At 58.5% G+C, this 16,718-nt stretch overlaps 1 protein-coding gene across 5 annotated transcripts in view; it reads left to right on the top strand.

The window, feature by feature from the left end:
- The window catches only part of AKT2 (AKT serine/threonine kinase 2), a 49,760-nt gene extending 33,379 nt beyond the window's left edge, over nucleotides 1-16,381 (top strand). For 3 of the 5 annotated variants that reach the window (XM_045785306.2, XM_045785315.2, XM_087870789.1), the window contains 10 exons: nucleotides 4,801-4,954; nucleotides 5,394-5,525; nucleotides 7,368-7,433; nucleotides 8,469-8,537; nucleotides 9,377-9,499; nucleotides 11,131-11,259; nucleotides 11,421-11,635; nucleotides 12,123-12,210; nucleotides 12,327-12,429; nucleotides 13,775-16,381. In XM_045785306.2, the coding sequence (XP_045641262.1) occupies nucleotides 4,801-4,954; nucleotides 5,394-5,525; nucleotides 7,368-7,433; nucleotides 8,469-8,537; nucleotides 9,377-9,499; nucleotides 11,131-11,259; nucleotides 11,421-11,635; nucleotides 12,123-12,210; nucleotides 12,327-12,429; nucleotides 13,775-13,986 (1,291 nt within the window). In that variant the 3' untranslated portion in view covers nucleotides 13,987-16,381. Of the gene's footprint in view, nucleotides 1-775; nucleotides 998-4,800; nucleotides 4,955-5,393; nucleotides 5,526-7,367; nucleotides 7,434-8,468; nucleotides 8,538-9,376; nucleotides 9,500-11,130; nucleotides 11,260-11,420; nucleotides 11,636-12,122; nucleotides 12,211-12,326; nucleotides 12,430-13,541 lie in introns of those variants that run through there. The other 2 variants (XM_045785347.2, XM_045785337.2) reach the window with 2 other exon arrangements.
- The last annotated feature ends 337 nt before the right edge of the window (nucleotides 16,382-16,718 follow it).

Here is a 16,718-nt window from a genome sequence, read left to right as displayed (position 1 = left end):
GCACTTGCTGGTGCCTTGCCTCCCCTCCATCCCCTCGGCCACCTGGCACCCTGTGCCTGGAGGACTGCCATAGTCTCCTGATGCTTCCTCTCCCTACCTCCGGTCCGCACCCCACCACAGCTGCAGACTGAAAACAGAAATCAGGTCCTGTCACCCCCTGCACAGACCCTTTAGTGGCTTCTCAGGCCATGAAGGATGAAGTTGTCCATCCCTAACCCAGTGCCACATGGAGCCCGGTGTGTCCTGGGCCTTCCTCCCTCCTGCCCTCGTCTCCTCCTTTGCTCTCTGTTGCCCCAGCCATGCCGGCACCTCTGGGCCTTCTGCAGACACCCCGGGCTTCCCAGCTGCACCCTCAGCGCCAGAACACAGGCCTGGCACCCCGAAGGCGCTCGGGAAGTGTTTGCCGGTTGGCTGAGCGAATTCTCACAGCAGCCCTTTGAGGGTCTTGTTCTGTGCCAGGCAGTGCCCTAAGCACTTTGTGTCTCCTGTTCATTTCGCCCTTACACACACGGCCCTCGTCCTGGCGCTCTGTGTCAGCCAACTGAGGCATAGGAAAGTCAGATGGCCCGGCATCACCACCAGGAAGGGACAGACCTCGGATTCACGCCAGGCCATTGGCTCCAGAGTCTGCTTTTCAGCCCGTGTGTCGTGCCCTGGTGCGTGGGAGGCAGACCGAGGCCTGAGAAGTGCAGTCCCTTGGGTCCCCACAACCAGTTTGCAGTGGACTTGAGCTCTGGGCCCAGCTGCCTGCTCCTGAGCTGGTCTGCGCTGGGCCTAGTGCTGCGTGGGGGAGCGTGGCTCCTCCCAGTAGGCCTCCTGCGGTCCCAGAGCCCACAGGAGGGTTGAGAAGGTCCCTGAAAGTGCTCAGTTGACGGGACAAGTGCTTTGAGGGCAGTAGGGACTCTCGGGTTTGTGTCCTGCAGCTTCTGCTGGCTGGCTGTGTAATTGGGCATGTGCTGGCATCGCTGTGCCTCAGTCTCCTTGTTCATAGAATGAGGTGAGTCGCAGTCCGTACTTGGGAGGCTTGTGGGCAGACCGAGCTTCCGGCCGCAGTGCGTTCTGCAAGCCGTTGGTGTTCCTGTTGCTCCCTGGTGGGGGAGGCCCTCTCAGAACGGTGGCCAGGGTCTGAACTCCCAGCGGGCGGCTTTCCTTCACCCCATGCCCGGGCTGCATGCACTGTGTACCTTATTCCCCGAGCCTTCTTGCGGGAGGGCCCTGCTTGATCCGTCAGGGCCTCATCTGGGAGGGAAGCTGTTACTCTCATCAGGGAATGGTGGCGTGGTGCCACAAGGAACGCAATGATCCGATGTGAGTCTCAGCTTTGTCACCTCCTGTGTGTGTGTGCCCCCCACGAGTGACTCTACCGCTGTGTGCCTCAGTTTCCACATTAGAAATGCCCCCCCCCCCAGTGTTCTTGATGAGTGTGGAAGGAGTTGGTGTCTGTGGAGCCTTTATTTTTCTCATCATGTCTCTGGGAGAAGGAGGTTGTTCCCCTGGGGGCTCTCCTCTGAGGCGTGGAAGGCTCAGCAGCCCCAGCTATGGGTGGGAGCTCCCCTCTGCCCCAGACACCATGTTGCAAACCCTTAAGGAGTACCCTGGACAGAGGCCCTTGCTTTTTCTCTGGAATTCTGTGCTGCAACCTTGCAATCTTGGTCCACTTGGAACAGGATCGGGGGCTTGTCTGGCGGTGGGAGAGCCCCAGTTACCCCTGAGCAGCCTTCTGCATGTCAGCGGCTTCCCTTGACAAGGGGCCAAGGGGCCTAGGGGCCTGGGCAGCGTGAGCCAGGGTGGATGGCATAGGTCCAGGCCTCACCCAGCGTCTTGAACACCTTCCTGGAGTCAAACGCTTCCCGTATACCATGGTCTGTACGCAGCGGCTCGCCTGTGCCTCAGCGTCTGCCAAGGAGGGGTGAGCCTGCCCTGGAGGCAGAATTGCTGCTTGAGTCCCAGCCCACGCAGCTCTGGAGCCCATGCTCCTCATCACCAGCTCTGGGGCCCAGAGATGCCCTTTGGAGCTGCTTCCAGTGCTCCCGTGGTGTGGCCGAGCGCATATTTACTTATCTAGGCTTCTGTGGATGGATTGTCTGTGTTCTCCTCCGTTACAACCAGAGATGACAGCACCTCCTGCGTCTTAGTCTTTACCTTTTTCATGTGACAGTCCTTCGAGATCTCTATATGTGAGATATATACATATTTTGTTCTTTTTAATGTCTCTTAGGAGATTGGTGGGTGGTTTTTTGTTTTTCTTTTCTAAGTAGGCTCCATGCCCAGCGTGGAGCCCAGTGCAGGGCTTGAACTCAACCGTGAGATCAAGACCTGAGCTGAAGAGTCAGATGCTTAACCAACCGAGCTACCCAGGTGCCCCCGTGTTTTGTTTTGTTTTTTTCTTCAATCCATGGTTTTAGACCTGAAGTCAGCATTTAAAAATTTCTAAGAGGACAGTTATGATCTGGTAAAGCCTATCATGGGATGTGCCCACCCCACCGCCATTTTTTGAAAAATAGAGATATGAATGTGGGGATAGGGATTTATACTGTAACTTGTCCCAAAGAGGTCATGGGTTAAAACAAGTTGAGAAATGGCAGCCTGAGGCGTTGGCTCGGAGAGGGTAGAGGCCAGTGCTGCCCTGCCTGCGCATGCGCCGGGCCTTGCTGTCATCTGTCTGGATGCGCACTGGGCCTCGTGTGCACCGAGTCTGGGGCCACTTGAACTTCAGCCTCCTTGCTCACTTGTTCCCCAGGTGCCTACTGAGTGCCCGCTCAGGTGCTGCGTTGTAGCGTGGACAGACAGACGAAATCCCTGCCCCTGTGGGTTAGGGGGCCCCCAGACTTGGCCCCGGGGAGGGCCAGTGTGCCAGCACTTGATGTCGGTGCTGGCGGTATTCACGCATCTGCCTCAGAAAGCACGATCTCCTGTGAGCGAGGCCACTTTGAGACCTGGAGCTCCCAGGCGTGAGCTGGGGCCTCCTGGGGTGGTGACTGCTTAGTTCCGCAAGCCGTAGAGCTGAGCAAGAATGGCCCTGCCCTTCGGCTCTGGAAGGTTGCGGGCCCTCTGTACTTCCTGCTACCAGGCTCGGAGCACCCGCTGTGTTCTTCTTGGATTGTGTTTTTTCAATCTGTGCCTCAGTTTCCACATCTGTAATGCAAAAGGAGGGGTGAATGCTCTGGGAGTGTTTGTGATGGGGGGACAGTGGAATTAGACTCCTCCTTACTGCTGACTCCCAGTTCCCCTCCCTTGGGGCAACCAGGGCCCCGTGTCATGCACGCCCTTCCAGAGGGGTCCATGCTGGGGTGAGCACACGTGCCTGTGCGACATTCCTCTTGCTTCTAACTCCAGGAGCGTGACACTCTGCCCCTTCTGCGCCTTCTTATTTCCCTTAAGGTGTCTCAGGCCATCCTAAGCCCGCATCTAGATCTTCCTCCTTCCTCTGAGCTGCAGGGTGTTCCTTGCATAGACATGCATTCCCTACCCCTTCCAGTGCCCGGGGAGTTCGACACTGTTGCCACCCTTCAGGAAATCCAAGATGCCATCCCCTGGAGGCACACCAGTATTTTCCATACCAAGCAAAAGCAAGGCCCAGTTCAGTCGAAAAAGACCACTGACTGTAAGGTGCCCCCGGATTCCAGCAGTGTCAAATTATGGGGAGATGTGCGCGTGGGCCTACAGCATAGCTGTAATGCCCTCGGGACGTGAGGCACTGGAGCTGAGTGCAGCCCCCCAGGCCCCGGCTCCTCAGGCCACTTGCTCCCTGCGTGACCTTGGCCAGGGGCCTCAATGCCTCGGGAATGCGAGCACAGTTTCACCTGCTGCCTGGGGCTGGGGGTGATTCTGGAAGAAGCAGGGCTGACTGGCCGGTCTCACGGAGGCTTACCTAAATTGTTGTGATTTGGGAGGTTGCCTGCTTGGGCTCTTTGAATTTTCTCATTCTTCGTGTGCATTTTATTTTGCTCACTGTTCATGGGACTGTTTTATAGACCTAAGCAGAAGGGGGTTCAACATACACTGGGTTGAGCCACCTAAAATTGTGTAGTGAGTCAAACACGGGAGGGGTCTGGAAAATCGAGTATCGTTCAGCCTCCTGCTTTCTTTTTTGTGGTCTCTGGTTATTTTTACTTATTTCTCCTAGATCTATTTTCCCTTTCTAGAGACAGAACAGTTTGCAAGTATCAAAAGAAAGCTATTTCTGAGCAAGTTCTAAATCGTGAGTGACAGAAATAGTTTATTCTTAAACCCAGCTCCTTTTGGCTGGGACCTGCTTCCCTGTCTGCCACGTCTGCGTCACGTCTCTGCCCCACTAGGAACCTCTGTCCCTGGGCCCTCCTGGCAGACAGCTCCCTCCGGGCGATCTTGCCGCATGAGACTTCAGCTTCCTCCTGCTGATGAATCCTTCCTTTTCCTCTTGGTTTGCTTTTGCAAAACACTGCGCTTGGCATTTGTTCTGGAGGAATCCTTAGGAGCCCTGTGGCTCGGGGTGGTGGCTCATTTTCAAGGGGCTGTGATGAAAGGCGTCTCCTCTCTTTGGTCATTTAATTGCTGCTCTCTTCGAGCGGCCCTCAGGCCAGGCCACTCCTGGGACATAGATACAGTCTCTATCCTTATTCCGCTCTTGACTTCTCTTACCCACTGCATCCAAAGGCTCTGTAAGATGTCATTCCTGCCCCATCAGCTCCCCCCAGCTCAGACAGATCTTACCAGAATGCTCAAAGGTGTTGGGTCGTTTGCTCCCATTGGAGGGGGAGGGGCTCCGTCCTTCCTGCTCAGGCTCCGGGACCCAAGGCTCTTGTGACCTGTCCTTCACAGGGAGGAGTGGATGCGGGCCATTCAGATGGTTGCCAACAGCCTCAAGCAGCGGGGCCCAGGTGAGGACCCCATGGACTATAAGTGTGGCTCCCCCAGCGACCCTTCTGCAGCCGAGGAGATGGAAGTGGCAGTTAGCAAGGCTCGGGCCAAGGTGGTAAGTGCTATGGGGCAGGCGGCCAGTCTGGAAACAGCCCTTTCCCCACTGGCGCTGGCCCTGCCGCCCGTGGTTCCCCTACAGAGCACGCAGGGGCGTGGTGGGACCCTTCGTGACTGCCCTGTGGGATGGGTGATGTATGGCTCTGGGTACCCCAGGGCTGCTCTTTGCCCCTGGAGCGAGGGGCAGCCACATCCTCAGAGATCGTGAAGACCTGTCTACCCCCACAGCCGAGCCTCCCGGAGCCCTCTGCCTGGGAGAGCCCTGGTCTGAAGGCCACTTCAGAGCAAACAGTTGCTGCCCGGAGCCTCCCTTCCTGCTCATGCCTGAGCATTTTGGCAACAGTGTCCTTCGATCTTTCCTTTCTCTTTGTTAAACTGTCCTCCCGTGGGCCACATGCCAAGCACTGACTGCCCCACTCTCTCCCCCTCCTGGGCAGACCATGAATGACTTCGACTATCTCAAACTTCTGGGCAAGGGCACCTTTGGCAAAGTGATTCTGGTGCGGGAGAAAGCCAGCGGCCGCTACTACGCCATGAAGATCCTGCGGAAGGAAGTTATCATCGCCAAGGTGGGTGCCCCTGGGGCTGCCGCTGGCTGGCCTCTGTGGTCAGGACCACACTCGCCTGGGCCTTTAGGGAGCCTGAGGCCCACCCCACCCCACCCCACCCTCTGGGCGCCCAGGGACTAGGGTGGAGAGTCTGACTGGGCCTCACCCAGCAGGTGCTGTCACGGCCTGAAAGCAGGTCTCTTGTGGCAGAATGGGCCTGTGGGGAGGCCCTGAGGTTGGGGGCTTGGCTTAGGACCTCTCCATAAGAGGCTGGGCCAGAATGGTATCTGTTCCTTTTTTCCCCCCTTTAAAGTTTTTGAAAGGGAAAATTCCAGACAGTGTTCAAAAGAGAAATAAATACTGTGGACTCCCATGTAACCAACATCCAGCTTCAACAGTTGTCAACATTTGGCCCATCTTGTTTCATTAGCTCTCCCCTCCCCTTTGTTTGTTCTGTAGTATCTTAAGGCACGTTCTAGGTATCGTATAATTTTACCCATGTATACTTTTTTTTTAAAGATTTTATTTATTTGAGAGAGAGAGTGAACGAGCAAGAGAGAACACACAAGCAGGGGCAGAGGGAGAGGGAGAAGCAGACTCCCTGCTGAGCAGGGAGCCTGACTCGGGGCTCGATCCCAGGACCCTGGGATCATGACCTGAGCCGAAGGCAGACGCTTAACAACTGAGCCACCCAGGCTCCCCTACACCCATATATACTTAGATATGGATCTTTAGCAGGTGAAGATTTTAAAGACTGTGACTGTGATCTCATCCAGCAAAACTAAGAGTCCCCTCTCTGACTGGTCCGAGGCAGGCTTCCTTGGCCTCAGCACTGTCGGCCTTTGCGGCCAGATCATTCTCTGACGGGGCTGTCCTGTGTACTGTAGGATGAGTTGCTGCACCCTGGCCTTCACCCCTAAAGCCAGTAGCACCAAGTTGTGACAGTCGAAAAGTCGTCAGACATTCTCATCAGGTGTCCCCTGGGGACAGACTCAGCCCCACAAGAGCCGGTGTCCGTACTGCGGGCAGCGCAGGGTTTTTAGCAGTTCTCCAGGGGGCTGCTGTGTCCTCAGATACCAGACTTGACCTGCAGGGCCTGCGAAGCCCGTGCTGGGCCCACCCCCAAGTTTCTGACTCAGTGCGTCTGGGATGGGCCTGAGAATTTGCATTTCTCCAAGTTCCTAGGCGACATGATGCCGCCATTGTGGGGACCACACACTGGGAACCGCTGCTCCCCAGCATAGAGTTCTGATCAGATCCACCTCCTTTTCTCAGCAACAGCACGTAGAGTGGTGATTCCCACTGCCTGTGGGGTCACCTCAGGGATCTTAACAATGGCTGCTGCTTCTCCCTCCTTAGAGATGCTAAACTTGGCTTGTGCGTTCTGCAGGTGACAGCTCGAGCCCTCTGTCATAAAGTCCCCATCGACTTCTCACCTCATGGCTTTGAGAGTGAGCCACTCATTGGCCTTCTTTGGGGCCATTCTTTTTTTTTTTTTTAAGGTTTATTTATTTGAGAGAAAAAGCACGATTGGGGGGAGGGGCAGAGGGGGAGAATCTTCAAGCAGCCTCCCCGCTGAGCACAGAGCCCCACACAGGGCTCGATCTCACAGCCATGAGATCATGATCTGAGCTGAAACCAAGAGTCAGACACTTAACCCACTGAGCCACCCAGGGCGCCCTTGGGGCCATTATTTCATTCCGGCTTGCAGATGGTACCATTCCACTCCTGCCATTCTCTGTATTGGGTGGGAACAGAAGTGCATTTCCCCCGAAGCATTGCTCCCCCAACCCTTAGGTGGGGGTGGGGGCAGGGGCAGGCATGGTGTTGCCCACCAGCCCCTCACCCAGCCTCTGTCTGCAGGATGAAGTCGCCCACACGGTCACCGAGAGCCGGGTCCTCCAGAACACCAGGCACCCATTCCTCACCGTGAGTGGTCCTTCCCTCTCAGGCAGGGCCTGGCCTCCCTGTGTGCCATGAGAGGCCTGCTTCAGATGGAGCTCAGGAAAAGAGCCCAACCCTGCCACCACGAAGCAAGGACTTAGTGTCGGCCAGGTGGCCAGGGCCAGACCAAATGGCCTGAACCAAAGCCTGGGGGTGGCAGCTTCTTCACAGATGGTGGCTTCATGGCGCTGCTTTGGCTGACTGATGATACCATATTACAAGACGCCTCCAGGAGAGCATGGCTACTCTTTATGAGTTAGAGGCGTTTAGTCCAGTCGGTCAAAGTGGGAACATTTTTTTGTTCCTGTTTTTAAATGTAATCTTAGGAGGAGATGTATTTTGTGCTGCCTTTCAGCTTTGTCTGAGGAGACACCTCTTTGGGCTACAGTCTTCATCGAGGCCAGCAGCCATCAGTTAAATGGACCAAGTGGAGGATGGCTTCTGGCATGGGTCATTTCTTTAGCTCAGCTGCTGTCCAGGTGTCGTATTAATTCATGGCACTTGTTCAAATGAGATTCTACGAGGTACTTTGATATAGAAGATAGAGAGTAGCAGACTTGTCATGAGCAGAGGGGTCACTCAGGGGTACTCCGAGGAACTTTCTGTAGGGCTTCTTAGTGCATAGTGTGAGAACTGCTGTTTATTGGCAGATGACTTGCTCATCCTGACTTTGGGGTTGCTCCCAAGCCACTGCCAACTCCCAGCCAGCAAACGTGTGTGTGCGCGCGTGTGCGTGCAACACACCTGACTGTGAAGAGGGCTAAAACAGCTCTGGTTGCTCCAAACTGAATGTCTTCCTGGCTGCACCTCTCAGAAGCTTAGCTGAAGGCTGAAGACCACATCCTTCAGCCCAGTAACCCTTTCCCTGCTCTCAGGGCCACAAGCTCATTCATGTACCCCAAAAGACAAAGCTGAAGTTTGAGCCGTGGCTGCCAGGGTTGGGGGGGTGTGTGCCTGCAGAATCAGCAGAGTGCCGGCCTTCTTCCCACCTCCCACCATGGCCGCCTTCCTGCCCCACAGGCACTGAAGTATGCCTTCCAGACCCACGACCGCCTGTGCTTCGTGATGGAGTATGCCAACGGTGGTGAGGTGAGCAGCAGCCCCCAGCCAGGGCTCCCACGTCTCCTTCCCAAGCGTCAGGGGAGCGGAGGGGAACCGTGGGTGAGACGAAGAGGGTGGAAGGGAGGGGACTTTGCTGGATGTCACCTCGTCCCCCTCCCACCCCTTGAGGCAGGCATCATCAACTCCATTTTGCAGGCAAGGAAACTGAGGCTCAGAGAGGTTAAGTGGCTTGCCCAAGTTCACCCAGCTAGTGAGTTGGGGGTAGGATACACGCGCAGGTGCTGAGAGGGGTGGAGGGCTGCGGGGTGGGTGGCCAGCACGCGACGGAGGGCATCTGTCAGGCTGCGAGGAAAATGTACGGGGAGGGGGCGGGCAGGCCGGTCCGTGCTCTGCTTTCCCCATGCTCTTCTGCTGGGAGGAGTCTGCCACTCGTCATCTCTGGGCTGCTCCAGCTCAGGCGGTCACCTGCCCCTCATCCCTCACAGCCTTCTCTCTGCACACAGGTGTCAGGCACTGGCTCCTGATTGTTGGCTTCATCTGTCCCATTGGTCTCACGGCTTATTGTCACTTGCTTGTGACGTGTTCCTGCGTGTTCTTGCTGTCACTCCCCCGTCCCCTCACACTCCCTCCTTACTCTCCCCTTGATGCCTCCTGACTGTCCTTCGCTCCTCATGCCTCGCTCAGTGTTTTCTTCGCGAGAGTTCTTCCCTGCTCACCGTCTCTCACTTGGTTCTTCCTGCTGTCACTTGCAGGTTCATGGAGTGTCACCGTGTCCCTGGGCTAGGTGTTGGGGGCCAGTGGGCAGGGTCCTGTGTTTCGCTCCTCTGGGCCAGTGTCTGACCTCCTGCCCCTCCCTCCCCTCGCAGCTGTTTTTCCACCTGTCCCGGGAGCGTGTCTTCACGGAGGAGCGGGCTCGCTTCTACGGTGCAGAGATAGTCTCTGCCCTCGAGTATTTGCACTCGCGGGACGTGGTGTACCGCGACATCAAGGTGAGCGTGCGCTTGCCTCCTGGCCCGTGGCACCTGCACAGCTCACACCAGGGAGGCGGGACCTAGGCCCTCAACCCCAGACTTCCCCCTCCCGGGAGGGTCTACCCTGTGGGTGTTCCCGAGTCCCCTTTGCCGTGGGACGCCAGCCCTCCTGCCGAGGCTGCGGGTGGCGGTGGTGAACGCACACCTCTGTGCCGGGAGTGCAGGGCTGGTGTTGGCGGGCATATCGGTCCAAGCACCATAGGCACTGGTTTCGCACAGTACCCCCCACAGCTGACTGTCCGTGTGCCCGCGAGCCAGCCATTGCACCCTAGGTTCATGCACAGCCGGAGTGGGCCCCTATGTCCCCCGCAGAGCCTAGGCACACACGCTGCCAGCACACCGTTCACACTAGCCCCAGGCTGGCAGCAACCCCAGGGCCCGCTGTCCGGGGAACGGCCACAGTGCGCCGCGGTGGTGCCCCGCAGCCAGGCTCTGCGCAACCGTTACTGAGGCAGCTCTGCTGCCGTGCACATGCGCCTCAGGCTGCCCTGGAGGGAAGCCAGCACGGGCCACACACGTCTGTGGTGTTTGTAGGGGCATCCTTAGGTGGGGAAATTGTAAAGAAGAGCGGAGGAGTAGAGTTTTTCCTCAGTTGTGCGGGGATGGTTAATAAGAGGGAAGGGGTGCTTGGGGGAGGTTCTAGGGGTCTGGGAATGGTCTCTTGACCTGGTGGGGCTTCCACAAAGGCCCATTAAATTGCCCATTTTGTTTTGTTTTGTTTTAAAGATTTTATTTATTTATTTGACAGAGAGACAGCCAGTGAGAGAGGGACCACAAGCAGGGGGAGTGGGAGAGGAAGAAGCAGGCTCCCAGCGGAGAAGCCCGATGTGGGACTCGATCCCGGAACGCCGGGATCACGCCCTGAGCCGAAGGCAGACGCTTAACGACTGCGCCACCCAGGCGCCCCTAAATTGCCCATTTGTGTTAAGTTTGTTAAAAGTTGAGGAAGAAGGGCGCCTGGCTGGTGCAGTGGGCAGAGCGTGCAACTCCTGATCTCGAGGTCGTGAGTTCAAGCCACACGTTGGGCCTAGAGTTTACTTTAAAATAAAAAACAGGGGCGCCTGGGTGGCACAGCGGTTAAGCGTCTGCCTTCGGCTCAGGGCGTGATCCCGGCATTATGGGATTGAGCCCCACATCAGGCTCCTCCGCTATGAGCCTGCTTCTTCCTCTCCCACTCCCCCTGCTTTGTGTTCCCTCTCTTGCTGGCTGTCTCTTTCTCTGTCGAATAAATAAATAAAATCTTTAAAAAAAATAAATAAAAAATAAAATGAAAAACAGTGGAGGAACAAAGCTAGTGTTGCTCACGTGTCAGATTGTCACTGTCCCTACCCCAGCTTTTTTCCAGCTGCCTTGGGGGCTGACCAGGGGCTAGGGAGGTGTGGGGTCTGGCTTCGCTTTGAGCCTCAAGGGCTTAACCTTATGCTGGGGGTGTGCCCCATGCTCAGCCTGGAGCCCCTGGCATGACAGCTATCACCCCAGGCCAGGGCCCTCCCAGAGAATGGCTGGGGCATGTGGGGTTCAGGGGTGGGGGGGCGGCTGGCGGAAAGCTTTGGGAGGATATGACCCTGATACATTGACTTTTTCTATAGCTGGAAAACCTCATGCTGGACAAAGATGGCCACATCAAGATCACTGACTTCGGCCTGTGCAAAGAGGGCATCAGTGACGGGGCCACCATGAAAACCTTCTGTGGGACACCCGAGTACCTGGCACCCGAGGTGCCTGGGCGTGTGAGGCCAGGGGAGGGGGGGCCCTCAGATCTGTGTGGTTTCCCTAGCTCAGACCCTCGGATGGCCCTCCACAGCCACAGGCCGTGCCGCATCCCCCCCTTGGGTCCCCGGGGTGTGGGTCCGGCTCCTCACTGCCCCTCCGTGCTCAGGTGCTGGAGGACAACGACTACGGCCGCGCGGTGGACTGGTGGGGGCTGGGCGTGGTCATGTACGAGATGATGTGCGGCCGCCTACCTTTCTACAACCAGGACCACGAGCGCCTCTTCGAGCTCATCCTCATGGAGGAGATCCGCTTCCCGCGCACGCTCAGCCCCGAGGCCAAGTCCCTGCTTGCTGGGCTGCTTAAGAAGGACCCCAAGCAGAGGTGAGGGCTGGAGTCTGCCCTGCCCAGCCCAGTGCCACCTGCCGCCACTGTCCCCTCGGCCCGGAGGGGGGCTGAGTGCACAGGCGCACGCCTGAGTACCGTGCCTACGTACTGTCCCTACGGCGCCTCCAGCCATCCCTGCCGATGGCGCCTAGTGGGTACTCCCTCGGGATCAGGCTTGTCCTTAGCGCTCTGCCCGCACCGCCTTGGTCTTTGGGGATGCTGAGAGACAGGGCAGCCCCGAGCCTGGCTGAGGGTGGCCAAGCGCACCCTCCCAGCTCCTGTTCTGGACTCAGAGCCCACGTTACCAGCTCCCTGGCTCTGACCCTGGGCCTCTGAGCCCCCTCCCTGAGCCAGGTTTCCTCCTCTGCAAAGCGGTCTGTGGCCAGGACAGAATCACTAAAGGTTGTTCAGGGCCTGCACTGAGAGCCTCTCTCCGGGAACCCGCTGGCCCCAGAGGCGGGTGCTCATGACCGTCTCTGCCCAGGCTCGGCGGGGGGCCCAGCGATGCCAGGGAGGTCATGGAGCACAGGTTCTTCCTCAGCGTCAACTGGCAGGACGTGGTACAGAAGAAGGTGAGCCCCGCCACCCGCCTGCCCCTGCCAGAGCCCCGCAGCCCCACCGCTCGAGAGTGACCTTGGCCAGGTCTCCTCTTCCCAGGGTCCTGAGTCTGGGCTCCTTTCCTCCGCAGCTTCTGCCCCCCTTCAAACCTCAGGTCACCTCCGAGGTTGACACAAGGTACTTTGACGATGAGTTTACTGCCCAGTCCATCACAATCACGCCCCCGGACCGCTGTGAGTGTCTGGCCCTCTCCATGGGCCTGGCTGGGTGTGGAGGGGTGGGGTCTGCCCTTGACCTAGTTCCGGGGAGGAAGCTCGCAGGCCCCTCCCGGTGTCTGGGCAGTTTGTCTGCAGTTTGCTTGCGGGGCTCTTTGCCATTGGGCTGTGCACCTTTGGACCCAGTGAGGGTCACTGGGAGCCATCGGCCACAGCACATTCCAGAGGTCAGGGGAGAGAGGTCTGGGCAGGAGATGCATGGGAAGCTTTCAGTGCCAGGATGGCACATTGGATTCTTTCCAAATCGCCCAGGTCTTTGGGGCCGGATGGGTGCATTGATTCTGCACCTATTTGAGTTCTTGCTGTCACTCAGCCATTGCTGGGCTGTGCTGGGGACACAGCAGTGACTGAGACGGCCCTGGCCCTGCCTCGAGGGAGCTTTGGGCCAGGTGGTGTGACAGCCCAGAGTGGTCAGGTCTAGGGTGTAGGAGCCCAGGGACTGGGGAGACCCAGAGGAAATGCCTGACTTGGCCTCCGAGTCAGGGCGGGTGGCTTCCTGGAGGAGGAGACGTGGCAGCTGAGCAGGAGGAATGGCATGCGGGAATGGAGCCCAGGAGTGGGAGTGTTGCAGAGGCCGGAGTAGTTGGGAGAGGAAGGGAGTCCGGAGCCTGAGCAAGAGGATCTTGGGGGCCACTGGGAAGAACAGAGACTTGCTGCATGGGGAGCCGGGAAAGGTTTGGTGCAGGAGGGGCAGGGTTGCATCTGGGCTTCGCGAGAGTCCCTCTGGCTGGAGGCTGGATGGGGGGGAGCTGCAGTGGCAGCCAGGGCAGGGGACAGGGAGAGGTCTGGGCTAGACCAGAGTGTGGTGCTGGAGGGGAGAGCGGAGTTGGCTGAGGGAGGAGCCTGTGGGACCTGTGGGCCCAGGCTCTGGTCGGGGGTGGGCCTCTGTTAGGGGGAGTCTCTGGGTCTTCCCTGTCCTGTTCTCATGGATGGCTACCAGTTGGGGGTTCGTGCGACCTGCATTCCTTCCTAAGGCTGGGCCCCCTTGCCCACTCCCGGTAGTGCACTCAGGGTGCTGGGCCCTCCACAGGCCCGTTCTCCCCAATCCACCTCCACCCGCCCCCCCACAGATGACAGCCTGGGCTCCCTCGAACTGGACCAGCGGACCCACTTCCCCCAGTTCTCCTACTCGGCCAGCATCCGCGAGTGAGCAGTGCCGCCCACCGCCGCTGACGCCGCCGCCGCAGGATGCACGCTCGGCTGCCATCACCGCCCCGGGGGCTTGTCTCTTTGTTTTTAGACTTTTTATTTTGCCTTTTCTTGTTTGCATCCCCATCCCTCACCTGCTCACCCCCATTTCCAGTTTTTTCTTCAGCCCTCCGCCAAACTCACCTCAGCGGTCTCAGCGGCCCTGCCTCCAGGATCCTGTCCTCACCTTTGTGCCCAGACCAGAATTTGGGAGACTCTCCACTGCCCGCCCCAGGACCAGGCCTTCGGGCGGTTGGAGAGATTCCGGTTTTTAATCAACACAAGCCCCTGCGAGGGGCGTCGCGTGGAGCTGCGGGTCCTGCCTGAATTTCTGGCTGGGCACCTGCAGGCAGCCTGCCCCTGCGCCACTGCCTCGGTCAGAGGCTGCCTTCTCGGGGGACACCTCGTGGGACGCGACGCCCAGCGGACAGTGTCCTGGTGCTGTTGGGCTCAGAGAAGCCTGGCGCGGGCAGTCCAGCCCCTCCCCGCACAGGGGCAGAAAAGCAATAATATCCAGGGACAGGCGGGGGGCCTTTGGAAGCTGCAGGGTTGGGGGTTCGGGGAACCCTCGTGTAGATGGGACCTGATCTGCCCTGTGGGGAAGGAGGAGGGGCCCAGGGATGGGCACTGCCTCCTGGCCCTGCCTTCCGCAGCCTCCCAAGCTGCTCCCCTGACCCTGTGGGTGAGGCAGGAGGAACATTTGGGGACGAGCCTCCCCGCCACCCAGTCCTGTGCCTTACCAGGGCTTCCTTCCGGCTGGCCTTAACTCCTGCTGGGCCCTGGGCCCTGGGCCCGGCCCCAGCCCTTGCCAAGGATGGGAGCTGGGCTCACCCCCTTCTTTCCGCCTCGGGTGGAGGGGTGCCAGTTCCACTGTTACACATCTCGCACCAAGACAGTATTGGGCCCCGTGGACTTGGGGTCGAAGAGGGGGTGGGAGTGGGGGTCTCTGGTACGTACTGGGGGGGGGACAGCCTCTGAGCAGGGGAGGCTCCAGGGCCCCTCCCTCCCCCTCCCTGGGCCCCAAGTTCTGCAGCCTTAAGGTGAACGTGTGTCAGTGCTGTGGGCACGTGTGTGCGTGCCTCAGACTGTGTGTGTCTGTGGTCGGCCCTGTGCATCTGGGACGTGGATGCAAAAGGGGGTGTGTGTGCGTGCGTGTTGGGTATGTGTGTGTGAGGGCGAGCGTGTCCCGGCCTTGAGTGCGTGGCATGTGTGGGCTTGGGCCCTGGCCCTGGCCCGAGCATTTCATCCTGTAGGGGAGGGGTGCTGGCCTGGTAGGGGAGCCGCACTTGGGGTCCATTTGCTGCCCAGCCTCCCTCCCCCTCCTTCCCTCCCCCCAACATCTCTGGGTGTGTGGAGTTTCGTTGTGGCTTTGGTCTCCCTGCCCCACCTCCTGTACTAGGTAGTTCAGAGACACATCCTGTGGTGGGGTGAGGGTTGGTTTGGGTGGGTGGGGGGTCTTTTTCCTTTCTGTGTGTGTATGTCATTTATCTGACAAATCTCTGTCCTCCCCACTGGCCTTCCCCATTCCTCCCGTTTGTACGGTACAAGCAATAAAGACACTCATTTCAGACCGGGGCCTGCCGCCCTGGGCCGTTCTTGCCTGCGGAGCCTGGCCCCGCTGATCCACTCCCAGGACCTGTCCGCTGTGGTGGGACCCGGGCATCTGGAGCCGTGCTCGCCGTCTGGCCAGCTGGGTTGGGCAGGTGGGGCTCCGTGTGGGCGCCCCTGTGGGTGCAAACTGCTGAGGGGCTTGGGAAGCTTCCTGGGGAGTACGGGTGTGGTGGGCGGAGGCCGTTCCCAGTCTTCAGAAGCTGCCCAGGTGCGAAGAGGGTGGACAGGGGTGGGATAGTGGGGCAGGTGGCTCTGAACGAGAAGGGTGCCCCAGGTGTCCCTGAGCCCTGGAAGCAAGCGCGAGGGTGTGGCTTCATCGTGTGGGGCCCTTGGGCCTTAGAGCGCGGCATTGCCTGCACGTCTTCTCCCCACTGAGGCTAAACCGGGGAGACTTGAGGCCCCCAAATTCCAGCGCAGTCCTTGGTGTATGAACGGGAATCGTGGCTGTCAGCTGGGGGCACCTCTGGTTACAGCCCTCACGCTCTGCGATCCTCTGACAGCCGCCCCCTTTAGCCTGGGCAGGGTTCCCGTGCTTGACTCACTCTTCCCACCCCTGGGGACCAGGGTGGCCCCGGCACCAGTGAATTGAATGACAGACTTTGCCAGAAGGCCTTAGGGCTTCTTCACATGCATGAAGTCTCGGAGATCTTGCGTGAGGGTAGCAGAAAAGTCAGATTCGGTGTATAGGAATCTGCGTTTGCTGCAGCCAAGACCCAAGGAGTGCGTGGCTTTTTCTCACTTAATATGGACTTTATTATTTATTTCATTACGAAAGTATGTCCTGGCGGTCATAAGACAAGCCGCAGAGAAACTTCTAGAGAAAAGTCTCCTAGTTTTCCCTCCAGTCGAGGCCCCGGAGGCGGCCGGGGCCAGTTCATTTTCGCGTCACCCCTCTGCTGTCGTGTGGGGGGCACCCCGAGCCTACCTCAGTCCGCTGGGTCACCTCGCAGCCCCGGGTCCCTGGTGCGGGGCCCGCAGGCTGATGAACCGCTTCCCTCGGGCGCACGTAGCCCCCTGGATGTGGTGGTGCTTCCTTCTGTAGAACCTTTCCCAAAGGGACTTTCAGGTGGGAGCGTTTTAATAATAAAATTTTACCAATTGGAAACCTTCAGTTCTGAGTAGATTAATCTGTCTTTTGTCATGTGCATGTGGGGACTTTGACGTGTTGTGTAAGAATAACGTGAGCAACACCGACGTCTGAGGAAGAAAGTAAAGTGAGACAGAGCCGCACCCTAGGTCCTGCGCGCTCGTCCTGGCGCTCGCTCGTCTCGTCTCAGATGCACGTGGCACCAGGAAAAGGCTCTTTCCCTCTGGTTTGGTTCAGTTTGGTTTTTGCGTGGCTCGCCTCCCAGTTAATAATGGCAAGTGGCTGGGCTCTACCTGCCGCATCTCTCCAGTGCCCCTCCCCGCGTGTGGACGTTATTAATGGGGCATGTTGGTCACTGGTG

The sequence above is a fragment of the Ursus americanus genome, chromosome 21 (genome assembly GCF_024610735.1).
Source record: "Ursus americanus isolate L20-20 chromosome 21, mUrsAme1.1.p, whole genome shotgun sequence".
Classification (NCBI taxonomy): Eukaryota; Metazoa; Chordata; class Mammalia; order Carnivora; family Ursidae; genus Ursus; species Ursus americanus.
The sequence above is the reverse complement of the archived record's forward strand: the minus strand, read 5'-3'. Positions and strand labels throughout refer to the sequence as shown.